The 20,386-nt window shown below is 41.7% G+C and overlaps 1 protein-coding gene across 9 annotated transcripts in view; it reads left to right on the top strand.

Moving 5' to 3' along the window:
* Nucleotides 1–20,386, top strand: part of SPATS2L (spermatogenesis associated, serine-rich 2-like) — a 157,457-nt gene that overhangs the window by 87,958 nt on the left and 49,113 nt on the right. For all 9 annotated transcript variants that reach the window (XM_012727732.1, XM_012727727.1, XM_012727752.1 and 6 more), the window contains 3 exons: nt 10,332–10,440; nt 13,890–13,939; nt 17,720–17,966. In XM_012727732.1, the coding sequence (XP_012583186.1) occupies nt 10,332–10,440; nt 13,890–13,939; nt 17,720–17,966 (406 nt within the window). The remainder of the gene's footprint in view (nt 1–10,331; nt 10,441–13,889; nt 13,940–17,719; nt 17,967–20,386) is intronic.

Below are 20,386 nucleotides of genomic sequence, written 5' to 3'. Positions count from 1 at the left end.
GCAGACTCTAAATCTCTCCCTCAGAGGAAATAGTTTCCTTATATGTTCCTCTTCACAATTTCAATTTTTTATTGTAGTTTTGCTTTTCCTTTCTCTCTTTTCCTCCTTTATCAGAATCCCGAGAAAGAAAAAAGAATTTCCTCTCCTTTACAAAGCTTGCTTTCCACATGGATTTTGAGTCCATTTTCTTTCATTCCCTCAGGGACTACATTTCATAATTTATCTCTTGTGTTTCCTCTCTTCAAATTCTTTCTCATTGCCAGATCCTTCTCTCAGTCAGTGAACATGCGCAACCACTTGGGGAGATTAATTGTGCAGTGATTGCTTGAAGATGAATTGGAGAGAGGAGAAACCAAACCAGACAACCCAATTAGAAGACTTTTTCCCTAGTCCGGGTGAAAGGCGAAGAGAATCCATCCATGGTAGTGAAAGAAGATAGAGATGGGTGAGATTCAGAAAGGATTTTGTTGTCAGCATGGCTCTTGGGTTAGTTATTATTTATGACTTCGCCTTGTTTTCCCACTGTTTTGTCAGCTTCTTAGCCATAGAGATGGTGTCAGATTCATCTCATTTCGCTCCACAAAATCTGGCTCAATGAATGATTAGAATTCCTCAAGCTGTTTTGAAAGGAGAAGGGAGCTGCCCTCTCCGTGGTATATTTCTTAAGAAGAGGACATGTGGTGGGAAGGGGAAAGACATAGAAAGGAGTAGGCCCTGTTCCTCAGAGTATGGTTCCTTTGTGCTAACTCCCCAGTGCTCTAACAGACGGGCTTTGCCAGAACAAATTGACACAACATAGTGACTAAAAACAATACAAATTTATTATCTTACAGTTGTGGCACTCAGAAGTCTGAAGGGGTCTCATTGAGCTAACCTCAGGGTGCCAGTAAAGTGGCAGACATTTCTGGAAGCTCTGGAGGAGGATTTGTTTTCTTGCCTTTTCCTGCTTCTAGAAGCTGCCTGCATTCCTGGGCTCGTGGCCCTTCGACCTTCCAACTCAGCAGTAGCTGGTCAAGTGTTTCTCACCTCGCATCACTCTGACTCTCTTCTTTCTTCCACTTGCACTCATGATTTATATTGTACCGTCTGAGATATTAGAGGAGACTCCCCCCACCAAAGATCAGCTAATGAGCACCCTTAATTCTATCTGCAGCATTAATTTTCCACGTAACATAGCATGTTCGCAGTGTGCGTGGATGGCTTGGGTATGTGGTTGGAACGGGGCATGATGTGCCCACATCATCTCGGTCCAGCAACAGCTATATCCCTGAGAAGTTTATTAGAATGCAGAGCCTCAAACTCTGCAAACTCTGAACTATAATCTGCATTTTATTTTATCCATGTAGCTACCTGCCCACATTTACGAATTTGTCAGTTGTTTACATGTCTGTGTAACTTGAGGGTTCTATTTTTATTCCTCCCTATGTGTACAAGCCTCACTCACCTTCCACAAACCCTTCAGTGCCCCATCTCTTCATTCTCCTATCCTCGCCACTGTTTCCTCTGGACAGCAGTATGTAAGCACGTAACCTGCGTTCTCATCAGATGCCCACGTGAATTTGTTTTAAAGTTTGAGAAGCCACGGCTAGAGTATCTCTGAGAGTCTCTCTACTTTCAACATCCCACAATTCTATGAAGACTGCAATTTTTCCCACTTTCAAATCTTCATTATTCTTACTAGTCCTGGTTTCCTGTCCAAAGCAAAAGTTAATTTTGATTTGCACTCCTGGTGTTAATTCCCCAAAAGTCAGCCAAATAGAAAATGACAACACCTCATGCATTTTTTTTTTTTTTTTTTTGCTGGCAGAAAGTGGATGTTAGAAAAGGCAATTAAATTATAGAATGATCCATGATGCAAAGGTACTGATCTGCAAAGAATATTTTTTTTCTCCACAAAGATTCTTAGAAGCACTGTCTTCATTAGTGTGTAGATAATATTAGTGGCCTAGCACGTGAAGCAAAACCTACAGAGACGAGCTGTTTTTAAGGCATCTCTGAATGGCTTAGCATTTGAGAAGTATGACCAAAGCTGATTATAAAATTCCTCTCAAAGTTGCAGGAATGGCAAACCCATAAATAACTCTGGTTCTCACGGGTGTTTAAAGGAGGTTGCTGGCTGTTTGATTGCTGTCCTCACTGTAGACAGTAATATTAAACTCACCTCCATATTACAAACTCCTCAAGGCTGAGAGCAGCCACATGCAGTGCTTGGCCCTAGGAGGCCCGTACTTTTGGGGCTTAACTATCTTCTCATATTGTGTGATGCTTTGTGTTTGTATTACAGAGGTGCACTGAAAAAAAACAATCGATAAATAAAAGTGGACCATTTCCATGATCATCTCACTAGACGTCTTTCTACCTCCTGTTTTTCACTCAGTCATTTATTCATCTATTCAGCATATATTTATGAATTTTCTACCCATCCATCATTCTCAGCCCTTGCTGACACAAAGACGTGGTCCCTGTCACTCAGGAGAGCTCCCTTTCCCATGGGGCCAGTGACCACAAAAGTAAATCAGGGCTACCAGCAAGAGTGCTAGCCAGGTTGTGTGAGTCAGGCTGTGAGTGATAAGCCCATTCTTGCTGGACGTAGCTTTCAAGGCTCCTTTGCCAACTGGATTAATTATGTGTCTTTATTATTTTTTTCACCCCTACTTAGTAATGTTGTCTTTAAGTACTCACTACTTATTCTAGAAAATGAAACCCTCTCCAGTGAGTATAAGGATAGTGAGGTTTTCATAACTCTGGAAAAATTGAAGTAGTAGGAAAGGCAGGAAGTGAAACAGCCCCTCTTAGTCTTCATGTGTTCTTTCCTTTCATGGTGGGTGGTCGACTGCTCAGGAAGAGACTGGGATTGTCCCACAGTGTTTTTGCAGCTGGGCCACTTCCTAACCACTGCAGCCATTGCCACTGCAGTCACTCGGCATGAGTTGCAGTTATTTTTTTTTTTTTTAATTTACATGTTTGCTTCTGTTTCCTTCCTAAGTGTGACAACCATATCTGCTTTGTTACTGCTATATCCAGCCACTAGTACAGTGCCTGACCATAGAAGACACTTAGGGAATAGATGCAGGAAAAGATAAGAGGAAAAAGACACATGTTGTTAGTGTCCTAAGCATGGACTTCCCAACAGGGCCAGGCAGGCTTCAGAACAGAGGAAGGTGGAGGAGAGCGCGGGGTGCACTGACCCTCAGCAAGCCTGGAAAGTTGGTTCCTAAGAAGGCAGCTAGACAGAGCAGTCTCCTAAATAAGTCTCAGCCACATGTTTTTTCCATTTCAAAGATGTGCCAATACTTAGACCCAGAAACCCTTGTCTTTTGTGGCTCTATGTAGATGATTTCACCCTTTCTTTTGAAAATTTATTGAGCAACTAATATGAGCCAAATTCTGTACCAGAAGCTTTACATGTGTCCTCTCTATTTTTAGAGAGATTCTAGCAGGTAATAACCTCACTTTACAGCTACAGAACCACGTTCTGGGAAGTAGTTCACCCAAGGTCATCTGCTAGCATGTGGCAGAGCGCAGATCAGAAATAAGTCTGTTCAGTTCCAAAGCTCTTTCCATGAATTTGACTGTCCCCTCTGTAAAGTATTATCCCCTTGTTGGGCAAACTGGAGTGCTCCCTTTTCTGTAGTATCAGCCCCTTGCCCATGAAGACAGGCACTCTTCCACACTTCCAGGTGCAGATGGGTCTGGCACAGGGCTGTCCCACTCAGGGCAGGACATGTATCTGGCTTCCCTTTGTGTCCCTATGTTAGGGGGAAAGGGTGTCCTGAACAAACTCTACAGATACAGGTTTTGTGGACTCCACTGTCACCCCAAACACTGAAACTACAAATCTATTATCACCAAAGGGAGGATTGCTGGGACCTGTGGGTGGAGTTAAGTAGCCATTGTTTGGATAAAAACCAGACATGTGGGCTTTGGGATCTCTTGGCCTCATGGCTAGCAGGTTGTCTCTTGGCTTTTCACTGGCTTTTCGTGTGCTATTGGGATTCCAGGTCAGGGCAACTGGTAGGACACATTAACCAACTTACCACTCTCTCTCTCTTTCTTTCCCGGAGTTATTAATTGCCCTTTCTCTTGTAAATAAACCTATTATTGACCTTTAGGTGTGTGCCTGCAGTTGAATCTTATAAGTCCCTTTAAGGACACAGATGAAGAACCACAGTCAGCAGCCCAGTTTGCATTGGGGTGCCCTGTAATACCTGTGCCTGTCACTTTATTTGTCTTCTGGGCCATAGTAAGATTGCAATTGGAAGAATAGGCAATTGCTATTCTATTTTATAGTTTTTAAATTCTAAAAATACCATGAATACTTTTTTATAAAGAAAGCAAAGCTATTGAAATGATAAAAAGTGAGTGTTGCCTCATGAATAGTCTTCCTACCTCTTTGATTAAAATGTAAAGAACCTAAGTGTATTCTCCTGCCCAGGTCTAGGTCATAGCCTCATTTGCTGAGATCCAGCCTGTTACTGTGGATGGTAAAAACAGATTGGCCCGTTACACTTGTGACATGTCCCTTTGACTCAAAACAGCAACCTGGTCTAACTTTCAGGTGGCATTGTCTCACCTAACCCATCATCCTTAGATGTAACTCAGAGGTGAGCATGGTGAGGGAACTGCCTCAGCGGGCTCTGCACTGGGGTCACTTTTCCCTAGATCAAGGTACACACACAGTCAGGTTAGAGAATAGAAGTTTGCTAAGTGTTAGTAGACACCCTCTGAGAAGAGCTTTGGGAACTGAAAGAGGCAGGGGTGACTTCTGGCAGGAGTGGTCGAGAAGCACTTCACAGAACATGTGGCGTTTCAACTGGAATATAAAATTTGGACCAGCAGACGCCTCTCAGGCGGAAGGCAAAGCTTACACAGAGGTGGGGGTACGGCTGCACGGAGCCTGTACTTGGCTGTAAAGGGCAGAGCAAGAGGGGCATTTGGAAAACAGGTGATGACCTTGAGAGCCATGGTGATGACCTTGAGAGCCATGTACAGAATTAACTTGATTGTTGAAAGGAACCAAAGTGGTCAGGATTATACTTTCAGAAGAGCAGTCTGACATCAGGCTCAGACAAATTTTCAGGGGAGAGGCCAGAAGCAGCGAGCAGACATATTATGTTTATTTGGTGATGCCAGGTCTTTACTGATCACACAGCTACGTAGGCGGATTGAAAACTGGTCAGAACCATTTTAGAAACTCAGACATAGTCTCAGTGACTCATCAGTAAGCCAAGAAAAATTTCTAAGGAGTCATACAGATAAGCTCAAAAAATACACCATGTGAATGAGGAAATCTAACAGCTCTTAAACCAGACAACTCAGGTACAGGGGAGGTAGGGTAATGTGGGAGGCTGGAATCAAGCTGCCTAGCTGAAAGTCTGTGAAAGCTGCACCGCCTGGGCTGTTTAGTGCAGGCAGGATGCCAGTGGGGCGGGCCTGAGGCCCAATGGGCACAACCCTTAGAGCCCCTGAGGAAAGCCCCAGAGAGAGATGAGAAGGGGAAATGCAGACACTGAAAGTAAAAGCAAAACAACTTTTGAAGTGCAAAAGGCGACATCTCAATAGCAAACTGAAATTGCCAGGCGAGATATAAGTTAGTGGAAGCAAAACAGGAACGTAGAGCCGTTGCTTAGTCAACTACTAACTAGCAGTCTCCGTTGTCACCAGCAGCCTGGGCTGCCGCCTGGCCGGCCCTCCTAGACCACGCTGTTTAAAGCGTGAGGCCGCTTGAGGGGTGCAGTCACGTGCAGCTGGAAAGTGGGCTCCAGTGTGAAGCTGCAGCACAGCTTGGGTTGTGGCGATGAAGTCAAGGCTGTGTGTCTGAAGCAGCGCCAGAAACAGCCTCTGCAAAATATCCACCGCAGGCGTGAATTTTATGAGTTCCCCATGTGCAAACTACCATTAGTCACGCATTGATTGATCCATTCCTCCAGGAGCTTCATTTCCAAATGCAAAGGCTGCCTTTCAGCACAACCCCACGGTAACTCTGCCTTTGTCATCCGCTCCTGGGCTTCAGAGCTGTTTCACCACGAGATCTTTTTTTGATCTAAATGCTCAGACCTCTTACAACTCTGCTGCATTGTGAATGTTAGACTGTGAGGTTCCTGAATCTTTGAGCACACATAGTTCTCCTTTCTCATTCCATTTTCATACGTAAATAAATGTAGTGACTTTATAAATAAGAAGGTTGAGAAACTACCTCCCTGTTCACATTAGCCAAGCCCAGAAACAGAGCGTGGCCCAGAATTTCACCAGAATCAGCATTACTGTGGAATATCTAAGAATAGTGAAATATTTTTTTCTCTTTTTCTGTCAATAAAGGTTGGAATTCTTGTCTTAATTATCATCTTCTGGGAATTAGATGTAATATTCATAGATTTGCTATGGGAACTCAGTTATTGACAATTTTCTAAAGATTTTTTTTTTTCTGAGGTAGGATATATACAATGACATGGATAGATTTTTTTTTAATCTTTTTTTTTTCCTTGAGAAAAGACAAAATGCCCTCCCTGGTGGTGCAGCAGGTTAAAACACAGCACTGAGAAGCTAAAGCCACTTCAGCATGAGTTCAATCCCCACCCCAGAGGTGACCCACACGGTGCGGCAGACCTCTCCTGACCCGCCCGCTGCTCCCCTCAGCAGTGTATTTCATCAGTTGGTCTGTTCTGCTCCCTACTTTGTCTCTGGTGAATCCTCTCACCACCCTGGCACCTCTGGCCTGTATACCTGTTCTGAATGCATAAATAAATAACTCTTTAAAAATATAAAATAAGGCCCTCCCTGGTGGCGCAGCGGGTTAAAGCATAGCACTAAAGAAGTCAAAGCCACTTCCGCATGAGTTCGATCCCCGCCTGCCCCGGAGGTGACCACATGGCGTGGCAGACCTCTCCTGACCCGCCCGCTGCTCCCCTCAGCAGTGTACTTCATCGATCTGCCTGTTCTGCTCCCCACTCTGTCTCTGGTGAATCCTCTCACCCTCCGCATCTCTGGCCTGTGCCCCAGTTCTGTATGAATAAATAAATCTTTAAAAAATATATATAAAATAAAGTAAAAGACAAAAGTAGCATAGATGTCTGAAAAGGAAGAGTCCCTGTATGCTGGGGTTCATGTTATGTTTTGCCTTAATACAATAAAACATGTTTTGCAGAGGAGAGAGTGGAAGTAAGGAGAACAATTATTTTTTATCTATTCCAGAATTCTGGATATTTTTTTAAGATTTATTTGTTTATGCATATAAGAACCTGTGTACAGGCCAGAGGTGGGGATGGGGGGTGAAAGGAGTCGCCAGAGACAGAGTGGGGAGCAAATCAGGTGGATCTATTGAGACACACTGCTGAGGGGGATCTATTGAGACACACTGCTGAAGGGAGCAATGGGTAAGTCAGGAGAGGTCTGCTGTGCCATGTGGGTCACCACCCTGGCCAGGAATCGAATTCATGCTGCAGTAGCTATGGATAGCTTCATGGTGCTATGCTTTAACCCACGAGGGAGGGCCCCGTAATACTGGATCTTTATTGATCACACATCTGTGCAGGTAGATTGAAAACTTTGGTTTAATGTAGCTATAATGTATTAGATGTAATCTGTAATAATTATATTGCTATAATTAGAAGCATTGCATTAATAAGAAACATGACTAAAGTGGTAGTGATGGTAATTGAGAAATTGAATATATAGTACTAACCAAATATAGTGGTTTGAAATGTTAGGATTTGCCTGAAAGGATAGCCTTGGCAGGTAACATGTTTCTGAACATACTCCATTGTACAGGTATGTGTCGTCCTGACGGTTGTATTTATTGTTGGCCACATCTCATAATGACTTTCCAGGAGTGGATGCAGACATTTTGTTTATATTCCCATCTTGGCTTCTTTTTAAAAAGAGAGAAATGGGAAGATATTGATCAAAGGATACAAACTTCTGTTATAAGATTAACAAGTTCTGGGAACCCAGTGTACAGATAACAATACTGTGGCATATACTTAACAGTTGTCAAGGATCCATGTTAAATAGTCTCACCACAGAAAAAAGGAAGTAACTGTGTACTGGAGGGAAGATGTTAACTCTGAACATTTTACAATATGCAACTATCAAAGCAATCAGTTGTGTGCCATTACTTACTGCAGTACGGGGTTAGGGAGTGGACAGAGTCCCAGCTGTCTTTCTGGGGTGATGCAGGAAAACTTCACAAAAGGATGGTTGAGGGATGTTCACAATAAGTCCTCAGTCTTACTTGCATGACATTGTAAGCCCTACGTGGTCTTTCCCTGCTCACCTCTGACTTCCTCTTGTGCTCTAGAAGCCTCAACCTTCTGATTCTTTCTAACTCACCTCCCACCACGCCCTCTTCAGCTGTACCTTGCTCCACATTCATGCTCTTCCCTCTGCCTGAAATGCCTTTCCTCTTCCTTCCAATACCTCACTTGAGATCTTCAGATCTCAGTATGTCTATAAGAAGTCAAGTTTCTCCACCATATGATTTTATAGCCTTTATCACAATATATAAGTATATAATTTTGCATGTGCCCTGTCATAGCATAATCATTCCAAAATTATTCACTGAACATTTTAAAGAGGAAAAAGTGAGAAAAAAACTTTGATTTGAAAAAGTTATTATTTTTTAGTTGGAGGATAGAAAAACTAGAAGCCATAAAATGTGGGGATAGAAAATAATCAAAGGAATATTGAATCCCATATACACAAATATATGTGCACACAGATATATGTGTGGGGGGGTTATCAAGGATTCTATAGCTAGATACACAAATATATATATATATATATATATATATATGCATAAGTCTATATAGCTATGTATACACAAATTATATAGCTATATGCAAATATATAAAGCTGTAGAATCCTTGATCAAACCCACCTGTTTAGCGTTTATGTACATCAAGATTCAAAGCCAAGCTTATGATCTTTAGTGTCAGAAACTCAGTAAGTCATCTACCCATAGCTGTGCTGTTTCCTCATTATAACCTAAACATTCTTGCCTACAGATCTATATGAGCTAGATGACCTATTTTCTAACATAATGAGGAAATAGGCTCTCCTTATGTTCTTGAGAGTAGAGTTATTTTATACATATCATAGCCATGTAACCCATTCCCTGAATCTGATAGCAATAAGCTAATGTAACTAAGATTCTATTGGTGATAATTCAGCCACTGATAAAAGCGTGCACAAGGAGACTGCGCAGAGCTGGCGTCATTGTGGTGGTGACACCGCTGGTAGCTGAACTGGCAGAGCTTTCCTGCTGCTCAGTGGCAGTGACAGTAACCTCCTCGAGAGAAAGCTGAGTGAGCAGGGTTTTTTTTTTTAAGATTTATTTATGCGTACAGAACTGGGGCACAAGCCAAAGGTACAGGGGTGAGAGGGTTCACCAGAGAGAGTGGGGAGCAGAAAAGGCAGATGTACTAAAATACACTGCTGAGGGGAGCAGTGGGCAGGTCTGTCACACTATGTGGGTCACCTCCCTGGCTAAGGATGGAACTCGTGCTGTAGTGGCTGAAGTGCTTCATAGTGCTGCGCTTTAACCCCTTGCGCCACAGGGAGGGCCCTAAGCTGGTTTTTTTAAAGTTGCTAAGAACATCTTATAGTGATTGCAAGTTCTGTGAGATAAAGGTCAATTAATTCTGTTAAACAAATAGAAAGAATACATGCTGAGTTTAACAAATACATCTAGGTCATGAAAAATTGAGTATCAACATGAGCTGTTGAGTTCTTAGCTCTTATATATGTTTTTACTTTTACTAGGTTTTAAACTATTTTTTCAGAAGTGTATTTGGGAACATTTTCTATATTAGAGATAAAATTGCCATTTCAATAAGTACAGTGGCCTACATTTTTATATCTCTATAAACATTAATGGAGTTTCACCACACACTTCTGTGAACTTCAAGGTGGCTATTTCCGCTTTGCAGATAGAAAAGCTACAGTATGAGGCTATTTCTGAAAGTTTTCCAGAGACTCCCTGAGCTCAGGGAGAGGAGAGCCAGAGACTGAAAACAATCTGTGTCCTCAATGAAAATATATCTTATGCATCAATAGTCTCACAGAAAAATAGATGGCAAAACCAGAGTTGACTTTTTACACTTGCTACTGCTGTCCTAACAAAGAGATGTTTTAGAAGCCTGTTCACAAATAAAGAGGGTGTCAAGGTGATTACCAGGATGAGTTTTATGGTCTGAACTGCGTTGAGCATGCTTGATGACAAGATAGATTAGTTGGTTTTTCAAGGCCTTCCTAACAGTTGTAATTCTCTCCAGAGAAATTCATAGATGAACAATACTTAAAGTGTTTACCTTTCTTTTCCATTTCCTTTACAGATCTATGCAGTTCGATCAGTTGTTCCCAACAAAAGCAATAATGAAATAGTCCTGGTGCTACAGCAGTTTGATTTCAACGTCGATAAAGCCGTGCAAGCCTTTGTGGATGGTAAGTCTGCAAGTACCATGAGCTTGAAGATGCTGGAATGAAATCGTCATGTATTCCTTTTTGCTTTCCCCTTAAATGCATTGAGTGCTAATTAGTTACTTAATTATTAAAATACTTAATCTCATAAAAATAGGTTTGCTTTAAAAACACACATGCCTACTTAATAAGACCAGAATTTGTAAATTCATAAAAAAAGGCATACTGTAAATAGCTTCCAAATTCATAAAAAAAAGGCATACTGTAAATAGTTTCCAAAAGATCCTGTCTATAGTGCTACAACTCCATTGTCTACCAGTCATTTCATTTCTTAGTAAACATATTTCCTGGTATCTTTGCAAATGGAGGGTGATGTGCTTCAATCCTGACCTGGAAAGCTTCTTCAGCCAGCATAGTTCTACTTGACTTGATGTTTATGGAGCCTGAAAGACTGGCTTATTTAATATCCTTAGTTTGTGATTTTTAGATTGCCTAATTAGTCACAGTATTGATTCATCTCTTCTACCTCGAGAATGTTTTTGCCTTCTTTTAAGAAAAAATTGTTTTTTAGACCTCCCATTGTCAGTGATGTTATAGAAACTAGTCTCAGGGATGTGCTTATTTTATAAATTCATATAACTTACTACATTGGATTTCCTGTAAATTATGGGGAAATTCTCCTTCCTAATCAAATCAGAGTTCCATTTATGAACAAAGATTCCCCTACCTGGCCTTCGTCATCGTATATCTTCTGTCCTGGTATATCCATTTCGGTTTTGTACATACGGACTAAACATAAACTGACAAACACCACTAGGGAGGACCAGGATTCTCTGTTTTATCCCACTAACACTTTATTTGGGGAAAAAATGGCTTTATTTACTTATATTCCCAGGAGTAGATCTAAGTGGATCTAAATCTTCTAAGTTGCATTTCACGCAAGGTCTTAGAACCAAGCAACATAATCACATTCTGATATTTGCATCAAGGTTTAGGGTCCTAAATGAATTAAAAATAATAAATATGGCCCTCCGTGGTGGCACAGTGGGTTAAAGCACTGCACTAAATCTAAAGCCACTTCCTCATGAGTTCAATTCCTGCCTGCCCTGGAGGTGACCACATGGTGTGGCAGACCTCTCCTGACCCGCCCACTGCTCCCCTCAGCAGTGTACTTCGTTGATCTGCCTGTTATGCTCCCCACTCTGTCTCTGGTGAAGTCTCTCGCCGCCCCTGAGCCTCTGGCCCGTACCCCAGTTCTGTATGCACAAATAAATAAATCTTTAAAAGTAAATAAGTAAGTAATAAACATTCGCAATAGACCTGCAAGCTCACAATGTGTAACTTGTCCTACTGTTTTTTCCCTTCTTTGTGTACTAGCAGATATAGAATATTTCGTCATAAGAATAAATGGTAGAGAATGTGATATTAATCTGACTGCAGCATGTCTCAAGGAAAAAAAAAAAAATGGAAATAAGCACATCCTGGCTAAGATAAACACTTCTTTCATGTTTTCCTTGCCAATAGGAAAAACAGCTTTGAGAAAGGGTAAAAAGTTATTATCCAGTCGTCTCCACCCTCACTTGGTTTGAGGCCCCCACACTCCCATCAGGGAAGTTCTTATTACAGGATAACCCTGATGAGGTGCACAGATGCTCGGGAATTGGGAGCTGTCACGTACCAGGCTCATTCTTGAAACTTGCACCTTGTCCCGGTTGAGATCTCATTTTAAAGAATCCACTGATTGCTCAGGAGCCACATGTCACTTTAGTTAGGGGCCAGTACAAAAATGTGTTTAAAAACTGAGATTCCCAAATATCTATTAGGAATCATTTAGGAGGTATATTTAGAGAACTGTCTCTGTGTGACTTAAAAAAAACACCGTACCATTTCAGTGTAATTAAAATTTAATAATAACTGCTTCAAAATCCTCTGTAAACATGGGTAGTTCTTCTGAATTTCTCTCTAAAAGATCATTGTCCAAATTTCCAGTAGAACTTACGTCAAACCATGAAAATTAGAAGAAAAATTGAATATTGCTATTGCAGCAGTAAGCAACTCACCTTCTTCCTCTGACTAAAAACAAGAGTATTCAACATTTTTTAAATGTTGAATACTTTTATTTATGAAACTACTTTTATTTATGAAACTGAAACCGAGCTCGAAGAACTAGCCTAAAGATTCTTAGTCACTGGAGTGACTTACCAAGAAACTTAATGAAAATTACTTCCTAAAGTTTTTCAAAAGAAAAATACTAAGGCGTTCTTCTTAGTTCTCTGGGCAAATTAGAGAAAGACCAGCCCAGTTAATTAAAAAAGTCTGAATTATAGCTTACTTTTAAGTGCAGTCTTATTATTTCAAGCACATGCAACTCAAACAAGCCTAAAAGGAGCATTGAGTTGGAAACTTTGAATAGATAGGAATAATTAGCCTGTTTCAACATTAGTCTAAGTACTATGGCCTACTGCTTATCTAACAATGACAGCAGACTCAATAATTGGGACCCTACTAATTTGAAATTTATTATAAATAAAGACCAGACTGAAGTTTATCTTTGTTTAGCCAACATACTCATTATGGAAAACTATTTATGTAATATGATTTTATGAGAATGCTTGAAATTGTTAAAATAAAACATTTGAGAGCTTCTATTTCAGAAGTACCTGCATATAGGAAAACAACTGATGTACTCATGACCAACAAGTTATTGTTGAAACCACCTCTCCCCACCCCAAACAGTTGGAGTGAGTGCAGACTGCATGGGAACAGTTATTGTAGATGGCCAGGCCTTTTAAAGTATTTTATAACTTAATCAGGCTGGGTTTTCCCTCTGGGTTCACATAGTTTCGTCTATATATATAAATGACTCTGACAGAGCCTGAAAGTCAAGCTGGCATTAGATGAGCTTCTTCAGTTTTCATAGTGCATGTCTTGCTAAGGACACATCGTATTCCTTTCCACACCAACAAAGGTAAAAAGCATCATCAGATAATCTATTCTTCTTATCACCTGGCAAGCAGTGAGCATAATGAGGAAAGACAGAAAAAGAGCAGGAATAGCCGAACAAAAGCTGTGATTCACATGGTTAATAATATTCAAAATCCTATGTTTGGTCCAGAAGATTATAGGTATTTTGATTCATATATCAACTAGAGCAATTTTAATTCTACCTGTGGCAATGAAGCAATCACAAAATTCTCAAGATACATTTCATTTTCTCTAAGACAACATAATGATAAAAGAAAAATAAGCTTCATGGAGTGGGGCTTAATATTTCGATAAAACCAAGATCATGCAGTGAATTAAATGGAAATCTGGAAATAAAAATGAAACTGGCATTTTTATTAAGGTAGGATGTATCAAAACAAATGAAAAAGCCCACGAAAGGATCGCCACTAAGATGGAAATACAGAGATGAATTTTGTGTGGTATTTTATAATGTGAATATATGGTGAAGATTCTTTGTCTTTGTCTAGGCAGTGCAATTCAAGTTCTAAAAGAATGGAATATGACAGGAAAAAAGAAGGTAAGATTAATATTGATTGAACATTAGCAACATCTTCAATCAAAGCCTTTGTGGCTGTAACCATTTTAACAAGGCTACCTACCAACTTGATGCTGCTTTAAAACATGTTAATATTGTGCACCCAGAAAACTTACAAATTCCAGGCTCTCTTATGTTACCAATAACCCTGAATGCTTTTGTTTTCTGTTCAGTGTTTTAAACTACCAGGTGTGCTTAAGAAGTCCTGGTTTTTCTTTAAGGGGAGCCCAGTCAGAAAATTCAAAGGATTCGAGATGTTAACTTGCCTGAGCATATCCTGTAGCACAAAGGAAAAAATGAGGGAGTGTTTCAAAGATACTTGAAAATCTTTAAATATATTCTCACATATTTTTTTCCAACTGAAAGAAATTGTCCAAAGCTGCCCTGAGATTTTTTTTTTTTTTTTGCTGAGTTCTCAACTAGATCTTTAATAAAAGAAGAAAAGAAAACGCCTTAAAGACCATAGTAAGTGAGGGACCTTTCTTCCCTTCTTGAGGTCCCTAGCAACCTGCTCCTGGGAAAGAGAGGAGGGAGCATTTGCTCTGCTTCATTCAGATTACCGCTTTCTTGTCCGGTCACAGTCTGACTTCAGTGCACACACAGGCCCTCTCTTCCCCATCTCCTGCCACCCACACCTCAGGGGCCTGCTCCCCAGCTCCTAAAAGGCCTAACTTTCTTGTTCCTGGACTATAATCTGTTTCACGACTGTCAATAAAAGTCGACTTCTTGGCCCTCCCTGGTGGTGTAACATTAGGACGCCCCACTGCAAGCTGGCTGCAGCTGCTTCAGTGTGAGTTGGATCCCCGCCCCGAGGTGACCACATGGCGTGCAGACCTCTCCTGACCCGCCCACTGCTCTCCTCAGCAGTGTACTTCATCCATCTGCCTGTTCTGCTCCTCACTCTGTCGCTGGAGAATCCTCTCACCGCCCCTGCACCTCTGGCCTGTACCCCAGTTCTGTATGTGTAAATAAATTAATAAATCTTCAAAAGTCAATGAAATATTTTTTAAAAAGTCAACTTCTTGTTCCTTTCTTAATTATTATTTATGAAGGCAATTTGCTTTTCGTGATTGGTTGGCCTTGGAAGTAAAGGTCCCCCCCCCTTTCGGTGGCGTTGCCACAGAGCCACGCAAGCACCCGTCGTCCACCATCGTGTTCCGCGGTGTTCCGGGCCCACTTTGTGCCCCGCCCTTCCCGCTCCTCCTCCGCCGCCTCGGAATAGCCTAGTCCCGCAGCTTGCTGTTGAGGGCTAGTTTCTGCCTCTGGCTTTATCAGACCCTTTGCCTGTTTCTCGATATCTCACATGTAGGTCACACCATCCAGTATTTGTCTTTTCCTTTTGAATTATTTCGCTTAGCATGATCCCTTTTTACTCCATCCGTGTTGCCACAAATGATTGCTGAGCCTTGTAATTTCAAAGTAACTGCCTCTCCCATTCTCCTGCCTCCAGCAAGGCCTTGTGTTTTGGGCATCCTGGAATATAATATCCTTCCCCATGATGGACGGTCACAGGTCTGCAAAACAAGTTTTGAACAACAACAACAACAAAAAAAAGCAGTATTACTTTGATAAAATCTCGAGATTACTGGAATTATCATCTTTTTTTCCTCCTACTTTCATGTAAAATAAAAAGAAGTAGGAGAATTTTTCTACCCTTTGTATGTCACCATCTTTGACAGTCTTTGCTTGTCTTTAATCATAATTTCCCAGGCTTCTTTGTGAAATGAAGATGATTTGCAAGTGATTGAAAGGCAGTATTTACACTTGCATGGAAAAATTTCACATGTGTGGCTTGAGTATTAAATTTCCCTGATCTGAAACAAAGAACAAACAGCTGCTGCAGACCCAGCCAGTTCCGCACCCCTTGTGAGAGCCCCAGCAGGAAGGTCTCCCCGGCCCCACATGGAGAAGATGTGGAGTCTGGGGTGAGCAGTGCTGCTCTGTCGCCCCCTCACGTAGCCACAGCACTTCGCCTGAGGAGGGTTTACTCAGGGACAGGATGGTGGTTTCCAATGGGGAAGAAGGGGAGTGGAAAGCAGGATTAAAAGAACACAGTTGCTTTCTATTTTTTTTTTTTTCCAAATGTGTGAAGAATAAAGCCAGGTGCTGTTCTCTGGTGTTCCCTGACGCAGCAAATGGGGCAGGGTGTGTCCAGATGATTCAGGCATCCGTTCACACCGGCTGAGGCTTGTACCATGCTGAATGTTAAGTGCATTGGATGTCCCCTGGGTTCAAAACCAAAGTCCAGTAAAGCATACAGCATGATTAGGAACGACGTCTTCCTAATGTTCTATACATTATAGAACATGATGTTCTAATCATAATGGTCTGTATCTTCACCATTAGGGAATCTTAGGAGCGATGCAATAAAACCCTGCTGTCATCATTAAGGTTACAGAAACCGCATGTGTCGAAAACGCAGGGTAAATAAGTGAAACCTGATCATTCCATTCAGCTAGTAGCCAAGAGGTCAAGGGTCCAGCTGCATACTCCAAATCAAGGTGGACCCAAATCAGGTGATAGCAATTGTCTGCTCCAGCTTAAATATCCACAGGGCCAGGTAGAGGCCGGTGGCTGCCTAGAACTGTGAGGCAGTGGCCGCAATCCCAGAATCTCCTGATAGCTCAGGGCCTACTTTGTCAACCCAACGGGGACTCTCGGGATCTTCCTTCTACTTCCACATTTTACAAGCAGTTGTCTGCCTTTTTCATGCCAATCCCTCGCTGACTTCCCCGCCTCCCCAGGGAGTCCGAGCTTTACTGCCCTCCCTGTCCTCCCCACCCTTACTATGGCTGTTCTCCGGTGGCACCCCAACTGAATTCAAGTTCTTTTGGGGCAGTTATCAGAAGATTTTACTAAATTAATATTCTTCAACTTGTTCAACTGCTATCCCTTATTACTTGCTACTACTTTTTTTTTTTTTTAAATTAAAAAAATTTTTTTTTGCGCAAACAGACCTGGGGTACAGGCCAGACGTGCAAGGGCAGTGAGAGGATTCACCAGAGACAGAGTGGGGAGCAGAACAGGCAGATCGACGAAGTACACTGCTGAGGGGAGCAGCGGGCGGGTCAGGAGAGGTCTGCCACACCATGTGGTCACCTCCGGGGTAGGCAGGGATCGAACTCATGGGGAAGTGGCTTCAGCTTCTTAATGCAGTGCTTTAACCCGCTGCGCCACCAGGGAGGGCCACTATTTTCCTTTTAAAGGAACCTTTCTCATCAGTATGTCTCTGAGATAATAGTTTATACAAGTAATAGTAAAAAATAAGATGTTTACGGCCCTCCCTGGTGGCGCAGCGGGTTAAAGCACAGCACTGAGAATCTAAAGCCGCTTTCGCATGAGTTCGATTCCCTCCTGCCCAGGAGGTGACCACATGGCGAGGCAGACCTCTCCTGACCCGCCCCCTACTCCCCTCAGCAGTGTACTTCGTCGATCTGCCTGTTCTGCTCCCCACTCTGTCTCTGGTGAGGCCTCTCACCGCCCCTGAGCCTCTGGCCTGTACCCCAGTTCTGTATGCACGAATAAATAAAAATCTTTAAAAAAAAAAATGTTTACACTAGTTTAAGATAATTACATTAATTGAATTATTGTAGAAAAAAGCTAATTGCATTATGGATGGTGATTAAACATCTAGATGTTTTTTGCATTCCAGTTAAGGGGCCAGAAAACAACAAAGATGACATATCTTCAGCTCTCAGGTTCACCTTCTATTTCAAGGGTCTGAATGAATAAATCTGTCTCTACATTTGTTCCTCATTCTAGAATAATAAAAGAAAAAGAAGCAAGTCCAAGCAACATCCAGGCAACAAAGAGGTTAAAGACAAGGCGGAGCGGCCCGAAGCAGGGTCCTTGCAGCCGCCACCCCCGCAGATGCAGAATGGCCATGTCAGTGGCTGTGAGAAGGATAACTCGTCCACGGACTCAGCCAGCGAAAAGCCAGGGTTTGTCCCGCGCGAGAAAAAGATCTCAATACTCGAGGAACCTTCAAAGGCACTCCGTGGGGTCACAGGTCAGTAATCCTCAAGTAATTCAACTTCCAGGTCTCCCTTGATTAGGACCATGTGGGAGTGAAGGACTCAAAGGGAACCCACAGGCAGCTGTTGGAAGCTTTTCCACATGTGCATGCATTCTTCCTGTAGAGTGGTGGGGACAGACGACAGGGAGGGGCAAAGGACAGATACTCACTCTAGCCCTGAACTAAATCAGAGGATTTTTTTTTTTCTGAAAAAAATCATTATTCTAGACTGTATTTGAATCATCAGGAAAATGGAAATTCCTGTTTGAAAAAATTTTCTTTATAGACATCTTTGGTGAGATAAGGAAGAAATAGTTGGTGACAAGAGGAGATTCTATTCAAGAGCAGGCCAAATTTTTTTGAACTCCTAATGTTTTATTTTTATATGACAGAACATAATCCTCCAGGGTTTTTGAATCTGGAATGCTAATTATTTGTGCCATAGATTGATTCATCTACAAGAAGCTATTTCTTAGTCAATCATATGATCTTGGGTGCATCATTTCTATAAAATAAGGAACTGTACTTAAACTCTCCTAAATCAGGTCTTCAACACTAGCTGACCCAATGCTCCACTTTTGTAAAAACCCAAAAATAATTTCATAGATAATATAATCTACCTGGAAATAAAGTAAAAACAGAAGAAATTCAAGAACAGGTAAAATCAGAATAGCAAGGTGAATCACTTTGCACGTACAAGAAATAAGACGGTAGTCAACTGTATATAAGACACTATTTCTTTATACTTGACATGTGATGTAAGAGCTAAATGAGTCTGTTTTTATATGACTGCTGGTGTGGTTGGCCTTGTGGTTTCCCAAATGCTGAAAAAGTCTTGATGCAATCCTGAGTCATACAAAGTAAAATCTCTTTCTTCATTTATTCAGCCGTAGCATGTGGCAAATCCAGGAAATCTATAGGTACACTGAACAGAAAATCCTTTGTGTTTATATGTAAGATGTCCAGGTGAACATCAGAGTTCAGGACACAGGCAATCCTCTGTGTGTGGAATTTCTGGAATCTCACAATCAACAACCCTCCTAATCATTTTGACACTGTTTTTAAATACCTACCCATTTTGCCAAGTATCTCTAACAGAGTAGATCCCTTAGTGAGAAACACTACATGAAATGATTCCCAAAGTCCTCCTTCTAGTTACAAATTCCAGAGTTTATTGAGTCTCAGTGACTTTGTAAACTCCTCTGTCTGCAAAGCACTTACGCCACAGTGGATTCAAAGAAGGATGTGGTATGTGCAGAACCAGAGGGACTCATACTTGCGACTCCTTGAGGAGACTGCAGGCGCCAGGCATGTTTAGGAAAGAGAGCTGTCACCTGGGCCACGAGATGCAGAGGGATGGGGGAGCGATCATACTGACAGACCACCTTGAGCGGGTAGAGAGAACTTAGCAGGTTAGAAAGGAGGAGGGAGGGCCCTCCCTGGTGGCGCAGCAGGTTACAGCACAGCACTGAGAATCTAAAGCCACTTCTGCATGAGTTCGATTCCGGCCTGCCCCAGAGGTGCTGCTCCCCTCAGCAGTGTACTTCATTGATCTGCCTGTTCTGCTCCCCGCTCTGTCTCTGGTGAAGCCTCTCACCACCCCTGAGCCTCTGGCCTGCACCCCAGTTCTGTATGCACAAATAAATAAATCTAAAAAAAGAAAGAAAGAAAGGAGGGGGGAAACTGGCCCAGCACTTTCATACACGGCTTCCTGCTCTGCAGAAGGCAAAGCTCTCCTCCGAGAGCCCATCCAAAGATGAGTAAGACAGGCCCAGACTAGAATGGTTTAATCTAACAGAACAGGTAGGTATAGACACATTTCATGTAACCAGGACCAAATCAGAGATATAGTGAGAAAGCCTTTACTAGCCCTAGTATAACATTTAACTAGACACCTACATAACGCACTAGGAAGTTTCTGAATAGCTCACCAAGCAGTAATTTTCTTCTGAAAACTACTTATCTGACAAGTTCCAGTGGTAAATGCTGTAATTCAGATAATCCTTACCACAAAATGATTTCTTAAAACCAACCATCCAATAACAAAAATAATGTATTTGGCATTTAGAATCTAAAATTTCCTGGAATTTTGTAAATCAGTGTTTGTGATGCCTATAATTTTGAGAACGCTTTGATTTATAACCAGAGCAGGAGAAAGAAATTAAATGATCGAGTGGCAGATTCCCAACTTTACTTGTTACTGCTTTCACATGAATTACTTTCAGAATCTAATTACTCAAGTTGCTGTTTTGATATCAATCATAAACTAAAAGCCTAGCACATATATTTGTTCATTTACCTTTAACTTATACTGTCTTCCTAAAACAATTTTGGTAGCTCAACAAAGTCTATAACACGAGACCAAGTGCAATATTGAGGTGCTTTGCTTCACAGTGGACAGGCAGTGGATAGTT

This window comes from Condylura cristata, unplaced genomic scaffold, assembly GCF_000260355.1.
Source record: "Condylura cristata isolate star-nosed mole 26May11 unplaced genomic scaffold, ConCri1.0 scaffold00002, whole genome shotgun sequence".
Lineage (NCBI taxonomy): Eukaryota > Metazoa > Chordata > Mammalia > Eulipotyphla > Talpidae > Condylura > Condylura cristata.
Note: the sequence above shows the minus strand (reverse complement) of the source record. Positions and strands in the feature narration are given on the sequence as shown.